This window comes from Jatropha curcas, chromosome 9, assembly GCF_041381405.1.
Source record: "Jatropha curcas cultivar XTBG-Jc1 chromosome 9, XTBG_Jcur_1.0, whole genome shotgun sequence".
Classification (NCBI taxonomy): Eukaryota; Viridiplantae; Streptophyta; class Magnoliopsida; order Malpighiales; family Euphorbiaceae; genus Jatropha; species Jatropha curcas.
Window position 1 is genome coordinate 22,518,586 of NC_143159.1, and position 25,514 is coordinate 22,544,099.

At 33.5% G+C, this 25,514-nt stretch overlaps 3 protein-coding genes and 1 pseudogene across 4 annotated transcripts; 3 read left to right on the top strand and 1 right to left on the bottom strand.

Moving 5' to 3' along the window:
• Positions 1-498: 498 nt before the first annotated feature.
• Positions 499-10,719, top strand: RANBPM (SPla/RYanodine receptor (SPRY) domain-containing protein). Its single transcript, XM_012211419.3, has 10 exons — positions 499-1,069; positions 2,903-3,049; positions 3,173-3,259; positions 4,754-4,799; positions 5,510-5,586; positions 7,475-7,643; positions 7,945-8,013; positions 8,486-8,545; positions 8,912-8,998; positions 10,100-10,719. Exons 1-10 carry the CDS (start codon positions 636-638, stop codon positions 10,379-10,381), a joined length of 1,458 nt encoding a protein of 485 aa, XP_012066809.1. The 5' UTR covers positions 499-635; the 3' UTR covers positions 10,382-10,719.
• Positions 10,720-11,176: 457 nt separating this feature from the next.
• LOC105629777 (V-type proton ATPase subunit G1) lies at positions 11,177-12,644 on the bottom strand. Of its 2 annotated transcripts, none has more exons than XM_020677653.3 (4): positions 12,486-12,644; positions 12,178-12,286; positions 11,936-12,036; positions 11,177-11,516 (listed from the first exon to the last, which is right to left on the bottom strand). In XM_020677653.3, exons 2-4 carry the CDS (start codon positions 12,263-12,265, stop codon positions 11,379-11,381), a joined length of 327 nt encoding a protein of 108 aa, XP_020533312.1. In that variant the 5' UTR covers positions 12,266-12,286; positions 12,486-12,644; the 3' UTR covers positions 11,177-11,378. The 2 variants fall into 2 exon arrangements, with proteins under 2 accessions (XP_020533312.1, XP_012066808.1); XM_012211418.4 differs by having other exon boundaries at positions 12,178-12,279; positions 12,486-12,639.
• Positions 12,645-17,801: 5,157 nt separating this feature from the next.
• LOC149493812 (uncharacterized) lies at positions 17,802-18,794 on the top strand (annotated as a pseudogene).
• A 2,521-nt stretch (positions 18,795-21,315) lies between these two features.
• LOC105629787 (uncharacterized) lies at positions 21,316-22,188 on the top strand. Its single transcript, XM_012211427.2, has 4 exons — positions 21,316-21,380; positions 21,471-21,685; positions 21,731-21,957; positions 22,003-22,188. The coding sequence occupies exons 1-4, from the start codon at positions 21,316-21,318 to the stop codon at positions 22,186-22,188; spliced, it is 693 nt and encodes a 230-aa protein (XP_012066817.2).
• The last annotated feature ends 3,326 nt before the right edge of the window (positions 22,189-25,514 follow it).

The following is a 25,514-nucleotide window of genomic DNA, read 5'->3' on the forward strand; positions in this document are numbered from 1 at the left end:
ATCAATTTCAATATAAAATTACGTCTAAATATTATAAATATCTAGATGATATAATAAAAAATTACAACTAATATTTAATTACAAAAACTAAAAATTTAGAGGTGAATCAAAAAAATTTTTTTAAGCCTAATTTGGATGAATTGAAATAGTTTCATATTCATTTTTTGTTTTGTTAATAAGTTTGAAATTCATTTCATACTTACACACTAAAATATACTCTAGTGGTAAGTATATATAGGACTTATAAAAAAGATTTTGAATCACCTCCCTCGATACTCAAAAAAAAAAAAACAAAAATTCATTTTGGTACTTAAAAAATTTTTTTAAGAAAAACAAGTCACCCCAAAATATAAATTTTTTAAGCTGAGGAATCATAACCGTCGAAAATTAAACTAAAACTACCTGATTCGACCACGTCGGAAACTGGCCCCGACCTCATCCCAGTTAGCAGCAGAGAATCAAAACCTGCAACCTGAAATTAGCTCACAGAAAGATACTTCTTTCCTCAGTTTTCCCTTCTCTCTTTCATTTCTTCAAGCCAACGCAAAATTCCTCTCTCTCTCTCTCTCTCTCTCTTTGTAATCCGCCGCAATTTTCCGGTTAAATGATCCATCAATAACCCTAGAATTCTCAAAATGAGCTCGGCAAACAACACAACCACCACAACTACCACCATCTCTAATGGCAGCACCACCACTGCTCATTCCAATAATCACCAAGATCCCGGCTCCTACTTTCTGAACCTCGCGCGCCAGTGCTTGCAGGAGCCTGGGGCTCCTGCTTCTGCATCGACGATGATGGAGGAGGATGACCGGGAAGATGAGCCTACTGAGCTTAACACGATCAACAGCTCCGGAGGGTTTCTTCTGATGTCAACAGATAAACTTTCTGTTAAGTACACAAGCGTTAACCTTCATGGCCATGATGTTGGCGCCGTTCAAGCTAATAGGCCTGCTCCTGTTAAGCGGCTTGTTTATTACTTCGAGATATATGTTAAGAATGCTGGGGCTAAAGGACAGATTGCTATTGGATTCACTAATGAGAGTTTTAAGATGAGAAGACAGCCCGGGTATGTTCTTTTTTTCTTTATGCTTTTGGATTTTTGTTGAATATGGAAATTTCGCTTGGAATTTTATTTGATGAGGTATTTATATGAGGATATGATAGAAATGAAAGAGCCTTGAGGCCAATGTAGGTGCATTTGGTTGCTAGATTTTGTCTTTCCTTGAAGGTTGTGCTCAGTGAGTTGGTGTGATGAATTTGATTGTGGCTGTGTGGTTGCAGAGTAATTGTATAGAAATGAAACAATAAGTGAAGAGCTATAATGTCAATTATAGTTGGAAAAAAGAGTAAAGAAACTGGGTGAGTGTGGAAAAAATGTTAAAAAGCAGATAACTGATAAATTATCGTCTTCAAATCCATTGTTATACATTGGTTTTAAGTTTTTGGTGCTTAAATGTGCTGGAATGTTTCTGTGAACTTTATTAGTAAAAAATGAAAAGGAACCCACACCCTTTTGTTGAATTTGGGTAAAGAACAGTTTTTTAAAAGTGGTAGGCACATTCATGCATAGTTGTCAAGAATAACGGTGCTCAGATTCAGAGATTTGAGGTGCGTTTATAAATTATGTTCTTAAAACACTCGAATAAATATAACACTTTCAATTTATTATATAATTCCAAAATATCTGAGAATTCATAGGGAAATACCAACACTTCAAAGAAGATAAATGATTGTTGTCTACGAACATTAGTTCAAATCTCCAATAGTAGTTGCCTGCATATAGGAGTAAAAAAAGAAACCACAACTGAGTACAGTTCAATAATGAATACAAAAGGTCAATAAAAGCCTAGATTTTATTCTCAAGCAATTTCTGGAGAATCCAATAATAATAATGCCTATCATCTTCAGGAAAAAGATCTTCTTTCCCTTCTTTCTTGTTGAGGCTCTCCATGTCTTCTTCCTCTTTGCCCATTCCTTCTAAACTAGTCTATTCCTTATAGTTTCTGAAGATCTAGCAAAGTAGAACCAATTGTCTCTGCTGGTGCTCCAAATAGTTGAAGTGACTAGGATGGAGATGTAGCCATTTTGAATGAGTGCAATTTATGGTATTTTGTTGACATGGAGAATACCATCCAGTAAGTAAAATTACATAAGATAAAGTTAGAATATCCAATAGAATAAGTAAAACCAAAGAGAGAAAAAAAACATTCTTCAAGCCCAGAGATCTATGAACTAGATGACATTTTTGTGATGTAGATATGCAACATATTACAGAAGGAAAGCATAAAAGAATATTATCATAATAGTATATTTAATTATCACTAATTTGAGGGCTTTACCCTATTGTTGAAAGGTTGAAGGTCCAAATTGGAGTGGTTAGGCAACAAAAAGGCTTAGGGTGATGATTGGCCCCTTTCAGTTTTCAAGGACTTTTATTTATTAATTTTTTGGATACTTATATTCTTAACTTCTCGACTTTAAATTTTGAGGAAACAATTTAGTGTGATTAGTATGCTGCAAAAGTCAAAGTGAGTTTAAAAAGAAATTCACAGATCTAATGTCTAATGCTTTAGGTGGACTTTTCATGCGTAAAGTTCCAAGAATAGGCATGTTTCACTGAGTTGGCAAAAAATGTCAAATGTCCCCTTTTTGGATGTTCTATCGATCGGGGGAAGATTTAGATATTCAGCAATTGATGGATTATATGATGATCATTTTCATAAGAGATTCTTAAAACATTAGGATAAAAAGGGTCCTTGATTGGCAATTGAACGGTAATTTTTTCTTTTCACAGTATATATAAGTTTTGAGTTTCAATACCTTGTTACTTGTTGTTAGTAATAGATATATGGCAGCGCAATTCTTTACTGACTTTTTTCTTTGTCATCTCCTGTGGCAGATGGGAAGCAAACACTTGTGGATATCATGGAGATGATGGACATCTGTATCGTGGACAAGGAAAGGGGGAGCCTTTTGGCCCAACTTTTACAGCAAAGGATACTGTTGGTGCTGGTATTAACTATGCTGCACAGGAATTCTTTTTCACGTAAGAGAGTGCCCACTTTGGTCTGTAATATTTTTTTTATTGGATTAAAAGTATTGTTGCATGTCTAAATTGTAACATTGTAAACTCACAAGATCCTTATTTACATGTGTTCTTATTTTGCAGTAAAAATGGAGCGATAGTTGGGTCAGTGTACAAGGATATGAAAGGTCCCTTGTTCCCTACAGTTGCAGTTCACAGCCAGAATGAAGAGTATGCATTCTCCTCTTAAATATCTATGCAATTTAGCTATTTTTTTGGGACAGCTTGTGCGCTGTTTCTTGTGCAAGATTTAGATATTGCAGTTTTGGCATTGCCTTCTATGTAATTTTTGATTAGTGGTGATCATCAAATCGATTATATGGATTCATATATTGACTATTGAGTCATCTTTTGCCTGAATGCTAATTCATTTGACTTGTGCCACAAGCATTATATGATGCTTATCTGGCCACCACAGAAGTTTTTATTTTTTATTTTTTACTTTGGAAAGCTAGGTCTATGGTGATAATGATTTTGATGCTAAGATTTTTAGGGAAATAAATCCCTCTTTGAATTGTATTGTTACTATGTTTTGTTGATTACTTAATTAAACAAAACCAAGCTAAAATGGATTTAGAAAAATAAGATTAAACTGTGTTTGAATACACTTGAATTGATACTTCAGCACATCAAAGTATTATGTGCAATTATTTGTGCCATAACCATAATTTTTAACTTCTGTATGGTATTTGATGTGGCTATTTATAGGATAATTTTGGGAACTGGAATTTTAATATTGATTTTCTGCCAGTTGAAGTATTATGTTTATAACTTGTTAGGCAGAAACAAAGGCACTATATGGTTTTTAAAAACAAATTTGAATCTCACTTGGATTCATATTCTAAGGATGACATGCTTTACTGTCTGATTTTGCATCCTATGGTATTTCAATTCATTTTCATGTGGCATGCACAAACAGGTTTTGCCTGTATTTTCAACCATATTGTGTTACATATTTGTGAGGTCCTTGTTTTGATTTCAATTCCATTTCTTTTAATTTTTTCTTTTTGTGTGTTCATGCACATGTATGCATTGTCCATTATAGACTTTTTGGGACTGGATTGAATTTTAAATCCAATGCCATAGTTATTAAACGCACAAGGTGCAAAGGGGTCGTAGAGCCTTGGTGCAAGGTGCAAGCACTTGCCTGAGCAACAGGAGACACATGCACTAGTGTAAGAAGACACAATCCTACATAGGACAAGTAGTTATAATCATAACATAAAACAAACAAAATTCTAGCGTCATAATTTTGAAATCCAAACAAAAATGGAAATTATCTTTTAAACCTATCATCTTATATTCTACTAAATTGGAATTTTCTGTAAAATCAACTGTAAAGAATTTGAGTTGAGAAACAACTGGAGATGAAGAATGTGTTTTTGAGGTTTCTTGATTTGTTTATCTCCCAAGATCTTGCATTTAGGTAGCTAAATTGTTGACAACTAAACCAGATTACAATATTTGGTTGATTTCTCAGTACAAGAACTTTATGATTGAAAATGTTTAGTTTCTATGTTTTCAGTTATTTATATTAACGTGGTGATAAAGGCTACAAGTCAGTTTCTTTCCATTCTCTACTTGTTTCCTCTGATTTGCAAATCATGCTGATTATTTATGTTGGTAAATATTTTGGTTTCTGAATATTTGAGTTCAATTTGGTAGGATTGAAGTCAACTTTGGACAGAAACAATTTGCTTTTGATCTTAAGGCAAGATATCCTCATCTTTCTTCTTCTGCAAATATATTCTTTTGTTCTTGTTAAGCAATTTTTTTTTCATGCTGCATCATGTCACTTGAGATCATTCTGAATCTTAGGAAATCCATTTTTGTGTTTATATGAGAGTCAATAAACTGAAATATCTTCCCTCTAAGAATTGAGCAAGTAACCAAGTGGTCAATTCCATGCCTTATAGTGCAAGAGGGTAGAAATTCGAAACCTGTCAAACTGGCAGGCAGCACCAATACCCCACCTCCCCCTGCACACGAGAACTCAAAAGTATTCCCTTATGCTGGCCAGCAAGATCTTGCACTTAGATGGTGCTTCATATGATTGTTCCATATTAGTGACTTAGAGTACACATTTCTATTTATTCATCACTATTACTTGCTTCTGGATATCATTTTACCTGGCACTTTACAGTTTATAATAATCATTTTAGATGAACTTGTGCTTTGTGAGGCAATTGATGTTTCATATCTTATTGTTTAGTCTTGCTGGAATTGAGTAACAGTCCATGTGGTGTTGCTGAAATGACATATACTGTTAATAATCAAGAATTTTAAGGATCTAAATCCACATATTAAACATTTATATTTTCTTATTTTTTTATGGTAATTTTTTTTTTTAAAAAAAGAAAAACTTGGCTCATTTGCTTGAGTTGAAATTATTGCCTCCTTTTCATATAATTGTTTCATTAGGAATATGAAGCCCAAGAAAGGATGAAGCAACAAATGACAATTGAGAAGATATCATTGCCACCGAATGTCAGTTACGGGTAAGTTCATAAAAAACTTGATTCTCTTTCTAACATCATAATTTCACCGTTTTATTTTTAGTGATGGATGTGTACTTTGGAAGAAATTGTAGGAGTGATGAGATTTTTTGTTGAGATACTGTAAGTTAGTTTGAATTTTGGAGGGAAAGTTAGTCCTATCTTTTCTATTGTAAACTGCTGTCCAGTAGGTAAAGTTAGTGCGATTAGATAGCCGTATGGATTTAGCTTGAGTGTTTAACTAAGGATGCTTAGTTATGGGTAGAAGTCGAGCATGGTTAAGGTATGGCTGTGATTTTTGTTGTACTTCATATATTGTAGTTCTCTGTACAAGAACTAAAGTAATCAATGAAAGTTACAGCTTTTGAAGGTTCATATTCCATAACTTCTTTACTGTCTTTGTGAATGTTCATAACTTCTCTCTGAAGGTTCAATCACAGAATTTGTGCTGTGTATGTGAGATGTATTTGTGATTGTTCTCTGCTTTATTCAGGTTCAGGAACCTGTTTTTGCTGTGTTCCTTGAATGTTTTCTGTCCTATTATTTTCTCAACAGAACATACTAGAAATTACATTTTAATTATTTTTGTATCGAGGCAATTAATGTCTCTTTGTTTATCTCACATCCACTGAGCTTTTCTTTCTGTCTTGATCTTTCAGTTTTAAAATTTTTATTTCCATAAGTTTATCTATGAATTATCGTTGGGTTTTGGTTTGGGTGATACAAACATGGGATGGAATGGGCTGCAGTGGTATTGGGATCAGATATTGTGGGATGAGGGAATATAGCACTGGTTTTAGTGAAGTTGCAATTGCTTTCAAAGAAGCTCTTAAGCTAGAAAGCCACAATGTTAAGTGCTATGTTGCATGGAAACTTTCTTTGGCTGCTGTTTCCATGTTTTGGAAATGTTTCCTCCATGGGAACTTCTGGAAACTCCTTGGAAACGTTTCGGAGCCGTTTCCATAAATTAAGTAATTTGAAAACATGTTTCCGCTCTGGGAAATGCGTTTCCATATGCTGAAAACTCTTGGAAACTCGTTTTTCTAATTAAAATAAATACATAAATAAATACAAATCCGTAAAGCAAGTGCTTTTATGAGTATGGGACTTGTAGATGAGTTTTTTTTCTGAATATGTTTAAATATTGATTGGATTTAACTTGTTGAATATCTTTAATGGTTTACAATAATTTATTTTTTATATTTATAAATAATAACCCTGCATTTTTTGTATTTATGCATTTCCTCCACGTTTCCATGCTTTCACATTTCCGTTTCCGTGCAACGTAGTTAAGTGCATGGGTTTGGAAGAGGGTACATCTCTCTCTTCTTTAATAATCATCCTCAGGACTTTCTGAGCATGGACTGTCAGGGGTCTGGAAGTAAGGCAGAAAAATACTTGCCAGAAAAATAGTGTACTCTTAAGTAATTGTAACAAGAATAACTTGTTTTTTCTGACCTAGGAAGACCAAATTTTATATTAAATGTATAAGCGGTGTTATCTCTAACTGTTAATCATTTTGGTATTCTGTAATTGTTCTTCAGAAAAGTCAGGATCTGTTCTATATACAGTGTATTCAGTTGAGATTTTTTTGCTAATTCATTTTAATGGCATATGGTGTTATAAGCAGGTTAATGTTTAATTACCATATAGTTATTTTTTAGTGATTATAAGCAGGTTAATGTTTATTTAGCATATAGTTATTATTTAGTGAATTTTGAGTTGAGCCTCCTTGACTCATCTTTTGCATCAGCATGTCAGTCATAATGTATATCTGCAAATAATTTCTTCATCTTGATAGCCATTTATTGAGAGGCTCAAATTGTCGTTTTTGCTTTTCCATACTGCTCTTATTTCTTTAGTTTGTTATTCATTTCCGTTTTATGATCAGACTTGTTCGCTCCTACCTGTTGCATTACGGTTATGAGGAGACTCTCAATTCATTTGACTTGGCTAGTAAAAGTACAGTTCCTCCTATTTATATAGCTCAAGAGAATGGCTCTAGTGAGCAGGACATGATATACACGTATGCATTAAACCAAAGACGGACTCTTCGACAGGTATGAACTTGTTCGACTACGGGTGTTTCTATTTGAATTAGTAGTTTATGTTGCCTATGCATGAAAGTTTTAATTTGAGAAAAATGAAATCTGTTTCTTAAATTATGTTTGACCATAATTCCTTCATAAATTATTTCTACTTTCATGGTCATGTTCTTTATCCCATCATTGAGGATATTCCTCAGTCTCTGAACTCTATGTTGTGGCTTTTAGAATTTTACTTAAGAAACTTTTTCTTTCCTCCCTCCTACTTTCAAATGCAAGATTTGGTTTTGCTGACACAGTTTATCTGTTTATAAAGTTAATCAAGAATGGTGACATTGACGCTGCAATCAGCAAACTTCGTGATTGGTATCCCCAGATCATTCAGGTAAAAGCAATTTTTATTTAGATTTTACATAATTATCTGTTTTACTATACAGAGGCAGAGGTTCTTTAAGTAGTGGTATGTAAAATTATTTTATGAACTGGTATTGGTTGGCCCTCCAGAGCAAATTTTGAATTTCTTAAATCAAAATTGAAAGGTAAAGAGACTTAGTATCATATACGATATAATTTGCAGGGGAAAAAGCCATTGTTACATTGCGGTGAATTTTACTCTTATTTGATGCTTTCTTTGCTAAATTTTGAAGTGTTTTTCCCATAATTTCTTTTCTCTATTGGATATGGTACCTAGCAAGCAAGTGTTGAAGTTAAGAATTTGTGAATTCTTGTATGTAATTATACTTGCACTTGTTTTTAGTGCTGCCTTGAAATTGTAACCCATGCTCTGCACTTCTGCCTCTGCTACTATCAATATTTGGTTTTGTTTGAGCTGTGAGACTCAGTTTTGCTTTATGCAGGATGAAAGATCTGCCACTTGTTTTCTGCTACACTGTCAAAAATTTATTGAATTGGTTCGGGTATATGTTCTCTCTCATTTTGCTTTATATAGTTTTGTACTTTTTGGAATGGGATCCTTCATCTTTGACTGGCAATAATAACTATGGACATATATATGTTGTTTTGCTGAAAGCTTACTGTAGCATATATGAAAATTATACCATAGCATTATGCTATATATGTACAGATGCTTTCACATTCTGTTAGTGATATTATAACACTAGATTGCTACTTTTTCCTAATGTAATTACTTGATGGCTCTCATATGCCTTACGAGTGTATTTTTCCTTGCAAACTATTAATCTGAATCCAAGTCGCCAATGATGCTTTTTTTATGTGCGAAGTTTGACAGTGTTATTCATATGCAACTCAATAACAATGTATAGGTTGGAGCACTAGAGGAAGCAGTGAAATATGGACGGATTGAATTGGCGAAGTTCTTTGAGTTGCCTGGGTTTGATGATCTTGTTCAGGTAATGAAAAGCTCAGTTATCAAATGATATTACATCTTTTGTGCCAAACAAAGTTGTTAACGGCTTAATGTGTGTGCCTGAGTGACTTGAGATGCAAAATGTAAAAGACCCTACATAAGACTAGTGTTCTTTGTAATTACATCATACACTTCAAAAAGTTCTAGCATCAAAATATGTTAGTAATTGGAATATCTTTAAAATTAATAAAGTAGAAAAGGTGAGTTGGAAAGCAATTGGAATTGAAGAATGTGTTTCTAAGGTTTCTTGATTGCTCGTCGGAGGATGATGCTTAGAAATTTAGCAGACCATGAACAAAAAGTAAGAGAGAACAAACTGTGAATTAACCAATTGAAATTAATAATTTAAGAGAACAAACTGTGAATTAACCAATTGAAATTAGTAATTTAACATTGATTTATTTACCATATGTATTTATAGATACAAGAAGAGTTGTGTTCTATACATATGTGGTAATCATCCTAAAAAACATTGAGGAGAATTAGAGGCATTATTTATCCCGATAATTGTAATTCTATTTTTTTTCCTTTTTTATTTTAATGAAATGAAGTAGCAGTGGGGCATGCCAAAATAACATTGCTTGCCACTCAGGGTCTGAACCTCTTGGTCCTTGCACTTGAGGTGCACTATGCAACAACTATGGTGGCAAAAATATATATTTATATACACATTCTGATAATTGGGAGAGATTCAATTTGAACTTGTGGCCTCCTTTTTAGAGTAAAATTGGCCATTGGGCTATAAGAAATTATTAGCTCTTCTGATTTGAATAGCACTGTTCTTGAAATGTTCAAACAGAAATTTATCATGGCGGTCAAATTCCAGAGCAGAGCACTTTGCTTCTGCTTAATATTTGTTTCTCTGGTGAAATCTTAAAGGCAACCAGAATTTTTCAATATCATGTAAAGAAAATATGGACTCAAATGGATAGCTGCTTTGTGAGTATGTAATCAGCTGCTTTTGCTGATTGGGGTAAATATGTAATTGCCAATTCTTTGACTGAGAGTATTAGATTGTACTTCGTTTTCCTGCTCATGTTACTGAAGTTTAAACCTAAATCTAGAATTAACATGTTGTCTATAGGACTGTGTTGCTTTGCTGGCATATGAAAAACCACAAGAGTCCTCTGTTGGCTACCTTCTGGAAGAGTCACAGCGTGAGATTGTGGCAGACACAGTAAATGCAATGATCTTGTCAACAAATCCCAATCTGAAAGATTTCCAAGGCTGTTTACGCTCATATCTTGAGAGGTTACTCCGGCAGCTCACTGTTTGCTGTTTGGAGAGAAGGTCCTTGAACGGAGATCAAGGTGAAGCTTTCCATTTGCACAGAGTACTTAGCAGTAGCAAGAAGGCAAAGTGCTAACTTTCATGAACTTCTTGTTACTGGCTTGATCTTTTATTGTTCATATTCCCAGAGTCGACCTTTTCCTGAACTGCAATTCAAGCGATCAGATAAAGACACTGTCCGGTTTGCTTTGATGGACAATCTTCATGCCGAGGCTTAGAAATGACGGTTGAAGTGTTCTATATCCCCAAAAGCTTGTAACTTTTCAAAATTTGATCTCAATCTTTATCACCAACTCATGTTAGATGTGCCTATAGATGTTAATTGCAGGCTTTACTGTAAATATTTTATATAAAGCAGTATATTTTGTCCAAGATTTTTTAAGCAATTGTACTTGCATTTGATTCTGAAGAAAACATCATGGTGAAAGAAATGTTTATGCATTAAGTATACATTATTTGAACTTCACCTTGCTGTGTGGACTTTACAGGGATAGTAGTGAAAGAAAGTAGCAATTATGGCGACCGGAAGCTATACAGGTCCAAAGTATCCACCCAAAATCAGATCAATGCTATGAATGGTCAAGCCCTTTCTTTAGGGTATTTTTTTTACCCTTCCAGCTATTATTGACATTTTTATAGAATAATAAAAAATAGTTCTACTTTTGTTGTTTCACTTGACAATATCTATGGTAAATTATTATTTAGTTTCTGAGGTATGTAAAATTCATTACCTCGTTGCCTGTCCTCCCTTGTAACTTTGGTTAGAGAAAAAGAATTTTAATAATATTGTTCAACATTTGTTATTGGTCTAATGAGCTACATACAAAACAGCTCCAAACACAGCATCATGATCTATCACCAAGCTAAGGAGTGGGGAAAATTATTTATATCATTTCAAAATAAAATCATCTTAAAAAGGAGAAAAGAAATTCTGTGATTGAGTATTACATTTGAAATATCAAACCAAGAGAAGAATGGATGTCCATTGTATCCAAAACAAATCAATATTTGATGAAATAAAATTTCTCAACCCAAAACTTGCTAAAAAGCTTATTGAAGAATAATGCATTAGGCTAGACAGTTGTGACATATTTCATGATCATGCCAACAATATCTGATTGCACCTTTGAGGCTGAATTCCTTAACTTCTTAATCTTTGTGTCAGTTTCCTCTTCAAGTCTTTTCACAGTGGACCCTGAACTCCCACTTGTCTACGAATTTCATAAATCAAATATTAAATATTAAATATAGCGATTGAAGCTAGAAAAGTCACTTTCTCAGGAATAATTATTAACTAATTTCTCATTTTATTTATATTATGAGACAAATACTCAATTACTAATTTATTAATGATGATATATACATAGACACACATTCGGTAACACAAAATATGATTCAAGCTATAAAAAACTGTGTTCTTTTTCTTTTAAATCATTAGGAACTTCTAATTAAACACAAAATGATATATATGAATATGATCTATTCAGTTCTTGAAATCTTCATCTTTTTCATATTATATTATGAGATAAAATGCTCAACAATACTAATGATTGGATCAATATATAATTTATATATATAAGAAAATTCAGAAGGCCGATAGAATATTTCATCTGACAACAGTCGTTGATACCTCAGAAAGTTGCTTTTGATAGAGAGAGTCCATTCTGGAACGATAATCTTCAATTTCTTTGTCAGCTTCATCTTTCGCTTGCTTTAGCCTTGTCAACTTCACTGATCAAGAGAGAGAGAGAAAAAAAAAAAAAAAAAAAAAAAAAAAAAAAAAAAAAAAACATTTATTGCTCAACAAGGGAAAGTGAACAATAAATAAATATATATTTCCAAAAGAATAGAAAAATGTATTTCTTTTCTTACAATTTCTCGCAGAGGAAACAATATGTTGGGCTTCCTGTTCTGCAGTTAGCAGCATTTGAATGCCTCCTTGGCCTCTCATTGAATCCATATTCAAATTCCCAACTATGAACTAATAATTAAACCTCAGTATTTTAACCGCTCAATTAAGGAAAATAGAAAAGAAAATTAGCTTTTTTTTATATATATAATAAAAGAAAATTTATTGCTAATACATGATTAATTATATTACATTTCCATTTCCATTTCCTTGATGAACATGTGATCAATATATAAGAAAGAAATATAGAGGTGATCAAAGAATAACTCACATTTTTCCTGTAAAACAAGGACCTTCAAATTCAAATCTCCTAAACCAACAAGAAGAACAAACAATTAAAAGCGTTAAAAGCCTAATCAAATGAACAAGATCTATATGATCATGTTTAGATCTTTTATTTTTTTTTATTATTATTATTATTTTATAATAAATAAATTCCTGAATAAAAGATGGAGAAAGTTGAAGAAGAGAGAGAGGATAAAGGGATTTGATCCAGTCAAAATAGTTATGTAATACGTGTAGTACAAATGCTAAGTAGATCAAAGGTGATTTGGATTATTATCCATATATAGTTGTAAATTTCATATTAGGAATTAAAATGAAAATCCTCTCATTTTGGTAAAATATATATATATATATATCTATATCTATCCATATTATATTATATTATATTATATTATATTATATCCATATTATATTATATAAATTTTTCCATGATCTCAAAAGTCATATAAATATTGTTAAAAAAAAAAAAATCTAAACGGTTAACGACATGGTATTTTGATAAGATAAGAATGTGATTAGGAAGAAGTTTCAATAGATAATTACACATTTTTGAAGTTTAACTTTTTAAATTTATTTCATTTAAATAAATATATGCGATAATAAAACATTTGAAGATTTTAAAATTTTAAATTTATTTTTAAAATATTTTATTCCATTATTTAATTGTAAGTTAAAAAGATTTTATTTTAGGAGAGGGATAAAAAAAAGAAATAAATATATTCTTTTTTCTTCATGTTTATATAACTTGATTGGATATATTTTTAAAAATAAATTTTCAAATACATATACATAATATTTCAATTTTTTTAAAAAAAAATACCTGTTTAAGCAACAACCTACTTTTCATTTTCTTAAAAAAATATTTTTTGAGAAAATCAGTATTTTGAAAACCAGACCAATTAATGAATCAGTGAAGGTAAAGATTCATTGAACCGGAGGGTTCAACCAGGTTCAATATGGTTCAGCCAAATTTTTATATATAATATTTTTAAATATATTTATTACATAAAATTGAAAATATAGGCTAAAAAAATTTTGATATAAAAAAATGCCATAAATTTGGCTTTTATAAAAGAATATAAAATTAATAAATAATTTTAAATAAAAAGAATAAAATATGACTAAATTTAATATAAAAAAATCAATTAATAACTATAAAATATAATATTATTTTTCACATTTGGCTTTAAGACAATTTAATTGTTTCTAAAAAAATTGTTTAGAAATAAAGAGGTCCAAAAATTAAAAGATGAGTGTCCCAATTTTTAAGAGGCCTAAATTCTAAAGGCCTACATTTTTTAGAAAACCCAGAATTTGATCAATTTTTAGTCGGTCCATTTCACTGATTTCTAACAGTTTTCATCCAGTTTTGACTAGTTTATGCCAGTTGTTAGAATTACTAATTTTTTTATGCAATCCAAACTGGATCACAATCTGGCTTCGATTAAATCGATCGAATGAGTCAATTCAGTCTGGTTTTAAGAACAATGGAAAAAACAATACGTATAGAGAAAAAAAAAAAGGAAAAGGATGTACATAAGTGTATATATATATATATATATATATATATATATATATAAAAGCTGGAATAAAGTGAATATTCAAGAGTTTTCTCCTTTTTAGCCTTCTATTTTTCTATTTTTCTTATTTATTAATCACTTCTTAGTCTTCTTTTACAAATTTTCTTATTTTTTTTAATACACGGGTACTTTAAAAGGTTTAATGTACCCATGTTGGACACCAACGCTCATTAGATACCCCGAACACGTGTCAGACACTTAAAAAATGTGTCCTATTATTTATTTTATTTTATTAATTATAAACACTTTATGGACACATCTAAGACATTTTGAGGGGATTTATTGGACACTTTAGTGACACATATAAAAATTCTATTAGACTCTTAGGTAAATTTTTTAACAAAAAATATTATTGTCATAAAAATATATTTGTTAATACTTAATATAAATTTAAAAGATACATCAAAAAATAAAAAACTCTTGCCTTATTATTTACAATTGTTAATTTATTACATATGTATCACTATTAAATTCAAGAATTAATTCTCAATGTTGATTTGAAATCAATAATTCGAAATTCTGTTATTAAAAAAGAGTCAACAATATTATATTGAACAAATTAAAATGTATACTATCGATGGGATTAATTTGATCTCTTTTTAAAGTTGTCGGAACCTTAAATTGTCAATTTATCTCTAAATAAGTTTAGAGATGCAATAATTTCAATGGTGATGTTAGTTTTGAGAGCTTGATTAATTATATTAACATAAAAAATTAAATATTTTCATTTTATGTTTATTACTTATTATAAATGATTGTTTACTTGGATTATTAATAAATTGTAGTTATTTAATGTAGTGTGTCGGTATCTTACTTTTTCAAAAATTACTGTATCCTGTGTCCGTATTGTGTCTCATATCTCATGTCCGTGTCTGTGCTACCTAATTAATAACTAATAGATAATATACATAAATGATAATAATTAAAATTTGAAAATTTTAATTATATATATATCCATAAAAAAATCATATCCGTGCAAGTATATGATAATAAATAACTAATAAAAAAACCATACATATTCTAAGCAAAAAAAAAAAAAAAAAAAAAATCAAAAGCTGAGTTATCACCCTCCTACTTAGCATTTTTTTACATTTTTTTATTAATCACTTATTAATCACTTTCTAATTCCTTCTTATCTTTTTTTAAAAATTTTTATTTTCAATAATTAATTGATAATATAGTATCTGAAAAGAATTAAGAGTTTCTAATTTTAATCATATATATACATAATCTAATTCAAAAATAAATCATATATAACATGAAGTAAAAAGAAACTTTAAAAAACTAAAGTGACACTCTTCTATCTTAGCATTCTCTTTTTATAAATTTTCTTATTAATTAATCACTTCTTATTTTTTTCTGGCTGGGGTTAGTATGGAGTGTAGCATGGAATCTCTTTCTCTTGACGAGACAAAGGAGGAAGGGTACAATATACAAGAGGATTCAAGCATGGTAGAACCGTAGCAAGATTTTTGTATGGTGGGAATGTTTCTGACCTTCAACTCAATCAATTTTTTATCCATGGTAACCACTTTTGCAGATTTATGGCATCTGTTGGGGTGTTTTATTGTTACTAACCTTGGAGCAAAACATTTTCTGTTTCATTTTTACAATGAAGTGGATTTTGAACGTGTTCAAGCAGGCTCCCCGTGGCTCTTCAACAAACATTTTCTATCTTACACCACCTAAAGGGTGATGAAGACCCCATGTTAGTGTGACATTCTACTGAGTCGAGTCATTGCATAGAGTCGAGTTGAATCGGGCTGAACCGAAATCCGGTTCGAGCCATTAGAGTCCAGAGTGGGTAGGATGGGAGTTATACTACTAATGATAAAGAAGTGGATTTATTTACATAAAACAAAAGATCAAAGTATAAGGATTAGGACTTGCTTGCACTAAAATATAAAGCTTGGGTATTAAGTTGTAACCTTTTGACAAGTGAGGTACCATTTGGTAATTTTACACACAAAATCATTGATATTTTAGAGCCTACCCGTGCTTACCATTTCATTTTCCTTTCTTTATCGTTATCTTCATCTCCTTCATCTCCTTTCCTCAAATTCCTTTCTCCATCTTCTTCAACTGTATCTCCATCAATTTTTAAGGGTAGTTAAGCATTCAATTCAACCTCTATTCTATCCAAGTAAGTAAACCTTCTTGAATTTCATAATTGAGTCATTTAGTGATATTTTTAGAGTATTCATAAGAATTCTTATTTATAGGTGAAGTGAGCTCAAAGGTAGCAGCAAAAGAAAGCTAAGAAGAGCTCAAGCTTTTTGGAGTGAAGGTTTAATACGTTAATATGCTTTTGTGTTATACTATTGACATACCGCTATTATGCTCCACTGAGGTTAGGTAGAAACCACGTAGATAATGCTATGTCGTGACATAGGATAGCAGATCTGCGCCCCATACAGTCTGGTACTCCGGCTACAGGCCGTTGAGTGACTATGATTATATAATGGCCATAGCAGCCCAGTCATACAGTATTCATCCAGTTTCATACAGTTCTTCTTATCACTTTGGTTTCACTATAACCTTATAGAGCCATACAGTTATATGGACTAAACATTGCATAAGTCATACAGCATAATAAACAGCAAGAACGAAAATCGAAGTATAATGAAAGTATCGTGATATGTGTGCTTACATGTTTAGTTATCCATATGTGCTTACAAGTTTATTTCTACATATGTATGTGCTTACTTGTTTCTTTATCAGGTGAGTTATCCACTGAGCTTTATTTGCTCAGCGAGTTACTTGTTTAACTCGTAGGTTTTGGGACTGGACCGTAGAGAGTCAGCTTACAACTGCTGCAATTCATCTTTGGAAGACTCAGTCTTCAGGGTAGCTACTCATTTTGATATTTTGGTTTTATTTATCCTTATCATGGCATGTACAGGGCACACAGTTGGGCCCATTTCAGTTTGAAAACTAGTATCATGTCTTGTAAATATGAAGTACAGTATTAATGTAAACAACATCATCATGATATAATAGTCAGTATACTTTATGATATTAGCATGATAGGACATAGAGTCAACCAGATTGTAGCGTTTCGGCTCGGTTCATTTGGGTTAACGGGTGGACCGGGAAGGGATGTTATAGTTAGTCCCTCTCCTGTTTTTTGATTTTTGGGCACAAGTACATGACCTTCCCAAAGGTTTTATGATGGTGACAGTAGCAAAATCTCTTGGGAACTTCATTAGAGAACTTCTAGAATATGACAGCAAGATGTTACTTGCGCAAGTAGGGAGGCTTTCTTTGTTCTTTCCGATACGAGAGGTTGTTTGTGTCTTGCTTTTTGTGTGGTAAGTTGGGACATACTGATAGATGACCACGAAGATCTGCAAGGGTGCCTATCAAGAATAAGAAGTACTTGGACTAAGTCTTTGCTCTAGCTTATATCTCTGCTGTTGTCGGAATTATTTTCTGCTGTAATTATTTTTTACGTTGGTTTAATAAAGTCAATTTGCTGTTGTGATTGTGTCATAAAATCTTGGCTATTTTAACTCATAAAGTGCCGTTTGTGGCCTTCAGAATAGGACTAAGTAGTTTTCATTCTTTTCCTATTTATTTCCCCTGTATCTGCAGCAGAGTTCATCAATGAAAAACACTTGAAACTTCTTACTCTCTTGTTCAATTCTCTTGGCTTTGACAGGGACCCATCAGTGGTATCAAAGCCAGTTTATCTTATTCTCTTCTTTTCTTTTCCTCTTTTCATGGCTACAAACAAAGAGCGAATCGAAAATCTAGAGGTTGGGCTTGGCCAGCTCCAATATAGTTTATCTAAAATGGAATGTGGAATTAGTGATGAGCTGCAACAAATCAAGGCAGCCATTACTAAGTTCTCTAAAATTGCTCTACCCAACAGAGATGATTCCAGTAGTGCAAGTAATCGTAACAGCCAAATTCATATCAACCAAGATGTGACCAAAGAAGGAGGGCAACCCATGTTCTCTTCCAAATTGGCGAAATTGGAGTTCCCAAAATATTCAGGAGAGGATCCAATAGAATGGTTCACTATGGTGAGCCAATTTTTCGAATTCCAAGGGACCCCAGAAATTGAGAAGGTATCCTTGGCTTCTTACCACCTTTGAGGGGCGGCCAATGAATGGTGGCAGTGGCTTTGCAGAACCCATAAGGACGAAGGAAAAGATGTATCGTGGGAAGTTTTCTTTGAGGAATTATGGTCTCGCTTTGGGTCTACTGATTGCGAAGACTTTGATGAGTCTTTATCAAAAATTCGTCAAACAGGACTCTTACGAGACTATAAAAGGGAGTTCGAAAGGCTTGGAAACGGGGTTAAAGGTTGGACTTAGAAAGCGCTAGTTGGGACGTTTATGGGTGGCCTTAAACTAGAAATTGCCAACGACATCAGAATGTTCAAACCAAAAACATTAAAGGATGCCATCAGTTTAGCTCGAATGAAAGATGAGCAATTGCTGCGCCAAAAGAAGGCAATTCGCCCATCTTACCAGACAAGCTCTTCCTCTCCGACAAAAACTAAACCATCCACCCCAGTGAAGTGGCTTACCTGGGAAGAGATGCAGGAACAGCAGACTCAGGGGTTGTGCTTTAATTATGACGAGAAGTTTGTCCCTAGAAACAGGTGTTCCAAACCGCAACTCCTTCTCCTGGATGGCGGATTTGACATTGAGGAAGATGATGATGATATCAAACCTGAGATCTCATTACACGCACTTACTGGGTAGTCCTCAATAGGTACTATGCGGATTGCTATTAAGATCAAGTCCCTTGAATTAATTGTCCTCATTGATAGCGGATCCATACATAACTTCATCAATGAAAAGATAGCTGGATTACTCAAACTGCCAGTGGAGCCGACTACACCTTTTAATGTGAAAGTAGCGAACGGAAGCCCTTTGTAATGCAATGGTAAATTCAGAAATACTCCTATTCTCTTACAAAGTATACCCTTTGTTGTTACATTCTATTCCCTGCCAATTATAGGTTTGGATGTAGTGTTAGGAGTTCAATGGCTTCAGCAATTGGGGACGGTTCAATGTAATTGGAAACGGTTGACAATGGACTTTATGTGGAAAGGCCAGCAACAACACCTACAAGGAATCAGAGATCAACAGATTAAATCTTTTTCCTTGAAGGCGATGTCCAAAGAACTAAGACACAGCAGCTCACTCTTTGCCATTTTCATGGAATCCTCATCAACAATTTTCCCTTAAGGAATTCACCCAGAAATGCAAATTTTGCTAGATCAGTTTTCGGACATCTATCAAAGGCCGAATCAGCTTCCTCCAGAGCAGGAAATTAACCACCGAATCAACCTTAAAGAGGGAACGAATCCCGTCAATGTCCGGCAGCACAGGTATGCCTACTTTCATAAAGGCGAAATTGAAAAACAAGTTCATGACATGTTGAACTCAGGGCTAATTCGGACTAGCACAAGTCCCTTTTCTTCTCCTGTCCTACTTGTTAAGAAAAAGGATGGCTCTTGGCGATTTTGTATGGATTACAGGGCTCTGAATGCTGTAATAATTCGGGATAGATTTCCAATTCCTATTGTGGATGATATGCTGGATGAACTTTATGGGGCTACTTATTTTACTAAGCTTGATTTCATCGCGGGGTTTCATCAAGTTCGGGTTCACCCTGCAGATGTCCATAAAACTGCCTTCCGCACACACAATGCCACTATGAATACTTGGTAATGCCCTTTGGCTTGTGTAACGCTCCCTCCACTTTCCAAGCTCTCATGAACACTATTTTCCGCCCTTATTTAAGAAAATTTGTATTAGTTTTCTTTGATGATGTTTTAATTTATAGCCCAAATTGGAACATGCATATAGAACATGTGCGTTTGGCTTTTGAACTACTGAAACATCATAAGTTCTACATTAAACTCAGTAAATTTGCTTTTGGACAGCAGCAAATTGAGTATTTAGGTCACATTGTATCTCATGATGGTGTTCAAGTGGATCAAAGGAAAATAACGGCGATGCTTGACTGGCCTAAACCCACTAATGTTTCTAATTTACGTGGCTTTTTAGGCTTGACAGGTTATTACAGGAAATTCATTCATGATTATGGAGTTATAGCTCAGCCTTTAACCAATCTGTTGAAGAAGGGTCATTTTTCCTGGAATGACGAGGCGGATGTGTCTTTTTCATCCTTGAAAAGAGCCATGTCCTCAACGCCTATACTTGCAATGCCCAATTTCGACGAGTCCTTTGTCATCACCACAGATGCCTCCAATAATGGCATCGGAGCTGTATTATCCCAACGAGATAGGCCCATTGCATTCATGAGTCGCGCCTTGGGAGTTTCCAAACAGTCTTGGTCCACCTTTGCTAAAGAGATGCTAGCTATACTTTAAGCTATCCGTACATGGCGACCATATTTACTTGGCCGAAAATTTTACATCCAAACTGACCAACGCAGCCTCAAGTACATGGTGGAACAACAGATTGTCACACCTGAACAGTAAAAGTGGGTTTCCAAACTGTTAGGGTTTGATTATGAAATCATATACAAACCGGGAAAAGAAAATAAAGTTGTAGATGCCTTATCCCGTGTTGTTGGCAGCCCCAGTCTCAATACTCTTTTCCTCCCTCATACTTCTCCATAGGATCAGATTCAAGCAATTGTCTTCACACATCCTTATATGATTGGCGTGAGCAAATTAGCCACAGAGAAACCTGGGAACCCTTATTTCTGGCGAAATGGTTTAATCTTTTACAAGAATCGGGTGGTGGTCCCTCCTAATTCTGATTTGACTTGTAAACTTTTACAGGAATTTTATGATTCACCTTGTGGAGGCCATTCAGGAGTCTTGCGCACCTACAAGCGGATCGCTCAGCAGTTTTACTGGCCCTCTATGCGCAAACATATTCAAGAATACATTGCTGCTTGTTCTGTTTGTCAGACAAATAAGGCTTCCACCTCGTCGCCGACAGGGCTTCTCCAACCATTACCAATTCCACACCAAGTTTGGGATGATATTGCAATGGACTTCATTGATGGACTTCCATCTTCTTGTGGTAAAAATTCGGTGTTGGTGGTAATTGACCGACTTAGCAAGTATGCACACTTCTTGCCTTTGTCTCATCCATATTCTGCCAAAATTGTGGCTGACAAATTTGTTGATGGGGTCGTTAAGTATCATGGAATGCCCAAGTCTATAGTCAGTGATGGGGATCCAATTTTTATTAGCAATTTTGGCGTGAATTCTTCAAATTGTCCGATACCAAGTTGAATATGAGTTCATCTTATCATCATGAAACTGACGGACAATCTGAAGTGACTAACAGATATTTGGAGCGGTACCTTCGCTGTTTTGCATCTCAACAAACACGCAAGTGGAGCTCATTCCTGCCTTGGGCTGAATACTAGTATAATACCTCCTTTCACAGATCGATTGGTATGTCTCCTTTCATGACTTTGTATGGCAGACCTCCACCTGTGGTACCACGGTATGAATTGGGTCAATCAGTTGTTCATGAAGTAGATCAAACATTGGTCACTAGAGATGAAATCTCGCAGGAACAGAAACTCCATCTTTCGCGTGTCGCTAATCAAATGAAACAGACTGCTGATTTGAAACGTAGAGATGTTGAGTTCCAATTTGGTGACTATGTTTATCTTAAGCTCTAGCCGTATCGCCAACATTCAGTATACAGGAGAGCTTCCCAAAAGCTAGCAAGTCGTTATTATGGGCCTTTTCCGGTGGAAGAAAGAATTGGGAAATTGGCTTATAAATTGCAGCTGCCTGCTGGTTCTAAGATTCATGCAGTTTTTCATGTGTTGCTTTTTAAAAAGCATATTGGTGATGATGTGCCTGTGTCTATTGATTTGCCACCATTGTCTATTGATGGTGATACTGTTTTGGAACCAAAGGAGGTGTTGGATACTAGGTGGATTCGCAATGGTTCACGATTTGTATAGGAAAGTCTGGTTCCATGGAAACATTTGCCGCATGAAGATGCTACATGGGAAAATTCTGCAGAATTGCAGTCAAGGTTTCCTGCTCTGAACCTTGAGGACAAGGTTCCTTTGAAAGGGGGAAGCAATGATAGATCACCACGAAGATCTGCAAGGGTGCCTATCAAGAATAAGAAGTACTTGGACTAAGTTTTGCTCTAGCTTATATCTGTGCTGCTGATGGAATTATTTTCTGCTGTAATTCTTTTTTATGTTGGTTTAATAAAGTCAGTTTGCTGTTGTGATTGTGTCAGCAAATCTTGGCTATTTTAACTCATAAAGTCCATTTGTGGCATTTAGAATAGGACTATGTAGTTTTCATTCTTTTCCTATTTATTTCCCCTATATCTGCATAGAGTTCATTAATGAAAAACACTTGAAACTTCTTACTCTCTTGTTCAATTCTCTTGGCTTTGATAGGGACCCATCACATACAAATAGTTTCTATGAGATCAGATTATAGAGGCGAAAGGAAGAAATAATGCTTGAATGGGATAACAGTTTGCGGGTTCGTCTGAGAAGACAGACCCACAAGTTGAGTGTGTGGTTGAGAGAGGATAATGGTGCATATGATACTGGTAGGGGTGTGTTCGTGGGAAGGGAACTGGATCCAAATTGTCATAGTCTCGAGGTTCATGAGTTCAATAGAGCTTTTATGGGTAATCTATCGCAAGTCAGTTAGGGGAAGGAAGATGCAGACTTCATGGACTTGGATAACAACGGTGAAAAATTAAGTTCCTTTGAGAATGAAGCTATTCCACAAACTGATGATGGGAAGAAGAGACCACGACCACAAAAGAAAACTGTCTCAATCGCTTCTAGTTCCAAGGATTTGATTGTGGCTTCATCTCCATTTATATCGGTTGATCCTAGGGTCATGGATAGCTAGATGCAATGAATACTCTATGCTGGAACTATCGGGGACTTGGCAACCCCCACACAGTAAAAGCTCTCAAGGAGCAGACCTTGAGATATAAGTCGTTGATGGTTTTTTTTATCGAAACGCTAGCGCAGGAGAGTAAAGTGGAGCAAGTTCGACAATAGTTGATATTTTCTGTTAGTTTTACTGTGGATTGATTGGGTCACGGAGGTGATATGGCTGTTTTATGGCGGGAGTTTATGAATCTTCAAGTAACAGGTTTTTGTTTGAACTTTATTGACTATAATATTAATCATATATATCCATAATCAGGTAAAAAAAAGTTTGAAGCAAAAAAAAAAAAGACTTTAAAAAACTGAGTTAGGCCTCTGATATCTTAACTTTTTTTTTTTATCTCTTTTTATAAATTTTATTATTATTAATCACTATATAATCATTTCTTAATTTCCTTTTATATTTTTTACAAATTTTCTTATTTATTAATAACTAATGGATAATATAAGTATATGATAATAATCAAGAGTTTCAAATTTTAATCATATATATTCATAATATTCCAAACAATATTATATTTTTTAAGAAATAAAACTTTAAAAAGGTTAGTTAGCTGTATGTTATTTTAGCGTTTCCTCTTATTTCTTTTTATAAGTTTTCTTATTTATTAATCACTTTTAATCATTATTTTAGCACTCCTTTTATGATGTTTTTTCATCATTTTTTAGCTTGAATAATTGAGTTCTTGAAGAAGTGTGTATGCTTACTTGGAATATATGGAATGCTCATAATGCATATATTTGGAATAATGTGCATAGATCCGTTTATACTATTCTGTCTTTTGCTAGATGTTATTTGTAGGATTGGGGAGTAGCAGCTAACTCCATTTCCAGACCTTATATTGCTTTTTTGCCCGTTGTTGTGATTTCTAATACAAGAGGGCTGCCTCCAGCAGATGGTGTTTTGAAAGGTAATATTGATGTTGTCGTTCGTGGTGATCATTTCTCGTTTGCTACTGTGTTTAGGGATAGTCGTGGTCAATTTTTCAGAGCTATTTCTGGTTGTCTTCTTGGTCTTGTTGTTTCACCAACTATAGCAGAGGCTCGTACTGTGCGTCATATGCTTCAATGGCTATCTTCTAATAGCATGGGCTCTGTTCTCCTCGAGACAGATTCCTTGATGGTGGCTAATGCAATAAACAATTTCACGACTAATGTTTCGGACTGGGATAGAATTATTTCAGATATTCAATGGCTTCAAGGTCAAATGGAAATTGATAATATTTTTTAGATTCGAAGCAAGTAAACATGGCTACCCATAGCTTAGCTAGAGAAGCATGCAATCAAGCTGGCTTTTGCATTTGGGACACTCTTCCCTCGTGTATTAAGAGTACTATTCTCTCAAATGCTATTCTTAATTAATAAATTATCCATTTTCATGTAAAAAAAAAAGATAATATAAGTATAGGGTAAAACTATCATACATATATTAAAAATTATGTATTAATACAGAAATTATTTTACCATTAGATTTAAAATAGTTAAATATAAATCTTTAGATAGCTCTAATGACTTATAGAATATTTATTTTTATTATCAAATGTAAATGTTACTCTTTAATTGTGTAAATAAAAAATTACCCTTTTCAACACAATTATAAAAAATGAAAGTTTTAGAGATAAAATAATTATCTAATATATCAAATTTTATTTACTCATTTGTTCCCTTTATTTTGAGAAAACAGAAAAAGCTTTTGGATTAAGAAAGTTAGTTATGTGAAGTTTTCTCCTTAAAATGCCTTTCATTTCTTCATTAATTATGGAAACAATAGCCGACACAAAAGGTAGTCCCAAGAAGTGCATTTATTGCTTACTTGCAACATTTGGTCCCTCACTTCCAACCTTCTTTATTAACTTTATCACACTTTATTAGAATGAGGACGTTTTACGTAATATGTGCCCAAAAACGAAAAAAATTTTGGAGCCAAATTAAAGGTAAATTTTTGAACTTATTCATTAAAGGTCATCTATTTCCAAAATTTTCGGCAAAAATAAGGAGGGAAAACCTAAATTTCGCTCTAACTTGTTTAAACTTGAATAATTTTTTAATTCAAATTCAAAATCAAAAACAAAATTTGATTTCTCCAAATTTAAATGAAATTCAGAAAATAGTGTCCAAATGCAATACATTGCAGCCAAAATGAAATAGAATTGGAGCCAAATTTTTTGAGTTTATAATCGAACTCCTCGATTTCTAAACTTTGGCCATATATAAATGAAATCGCAGTTAATGATCTAATTCAAGAAAAATCTATTCACTTCTCTATAATATCTAAATCGATCATACCATATCTAAAAATGGTCACTACTTCGCATCCTCCAGATTTGAATCTTATACATAATGAAGTAGAAATGACTACCGTTGTCTATAATATGAGTTACCTCAATATTTTGTTCAAAGCAACGTGAGACGAGAGAACAAAATAAAAAATGGAGCTGATGATGTCAAAATCTCTCTAGCACCATGCTTCTGTCTGAAGTTGAAGATGGTAAGTTGAACGAGTACAGTTATGAAAAGTTGCGAACGCTTTTGGCATATCTGTG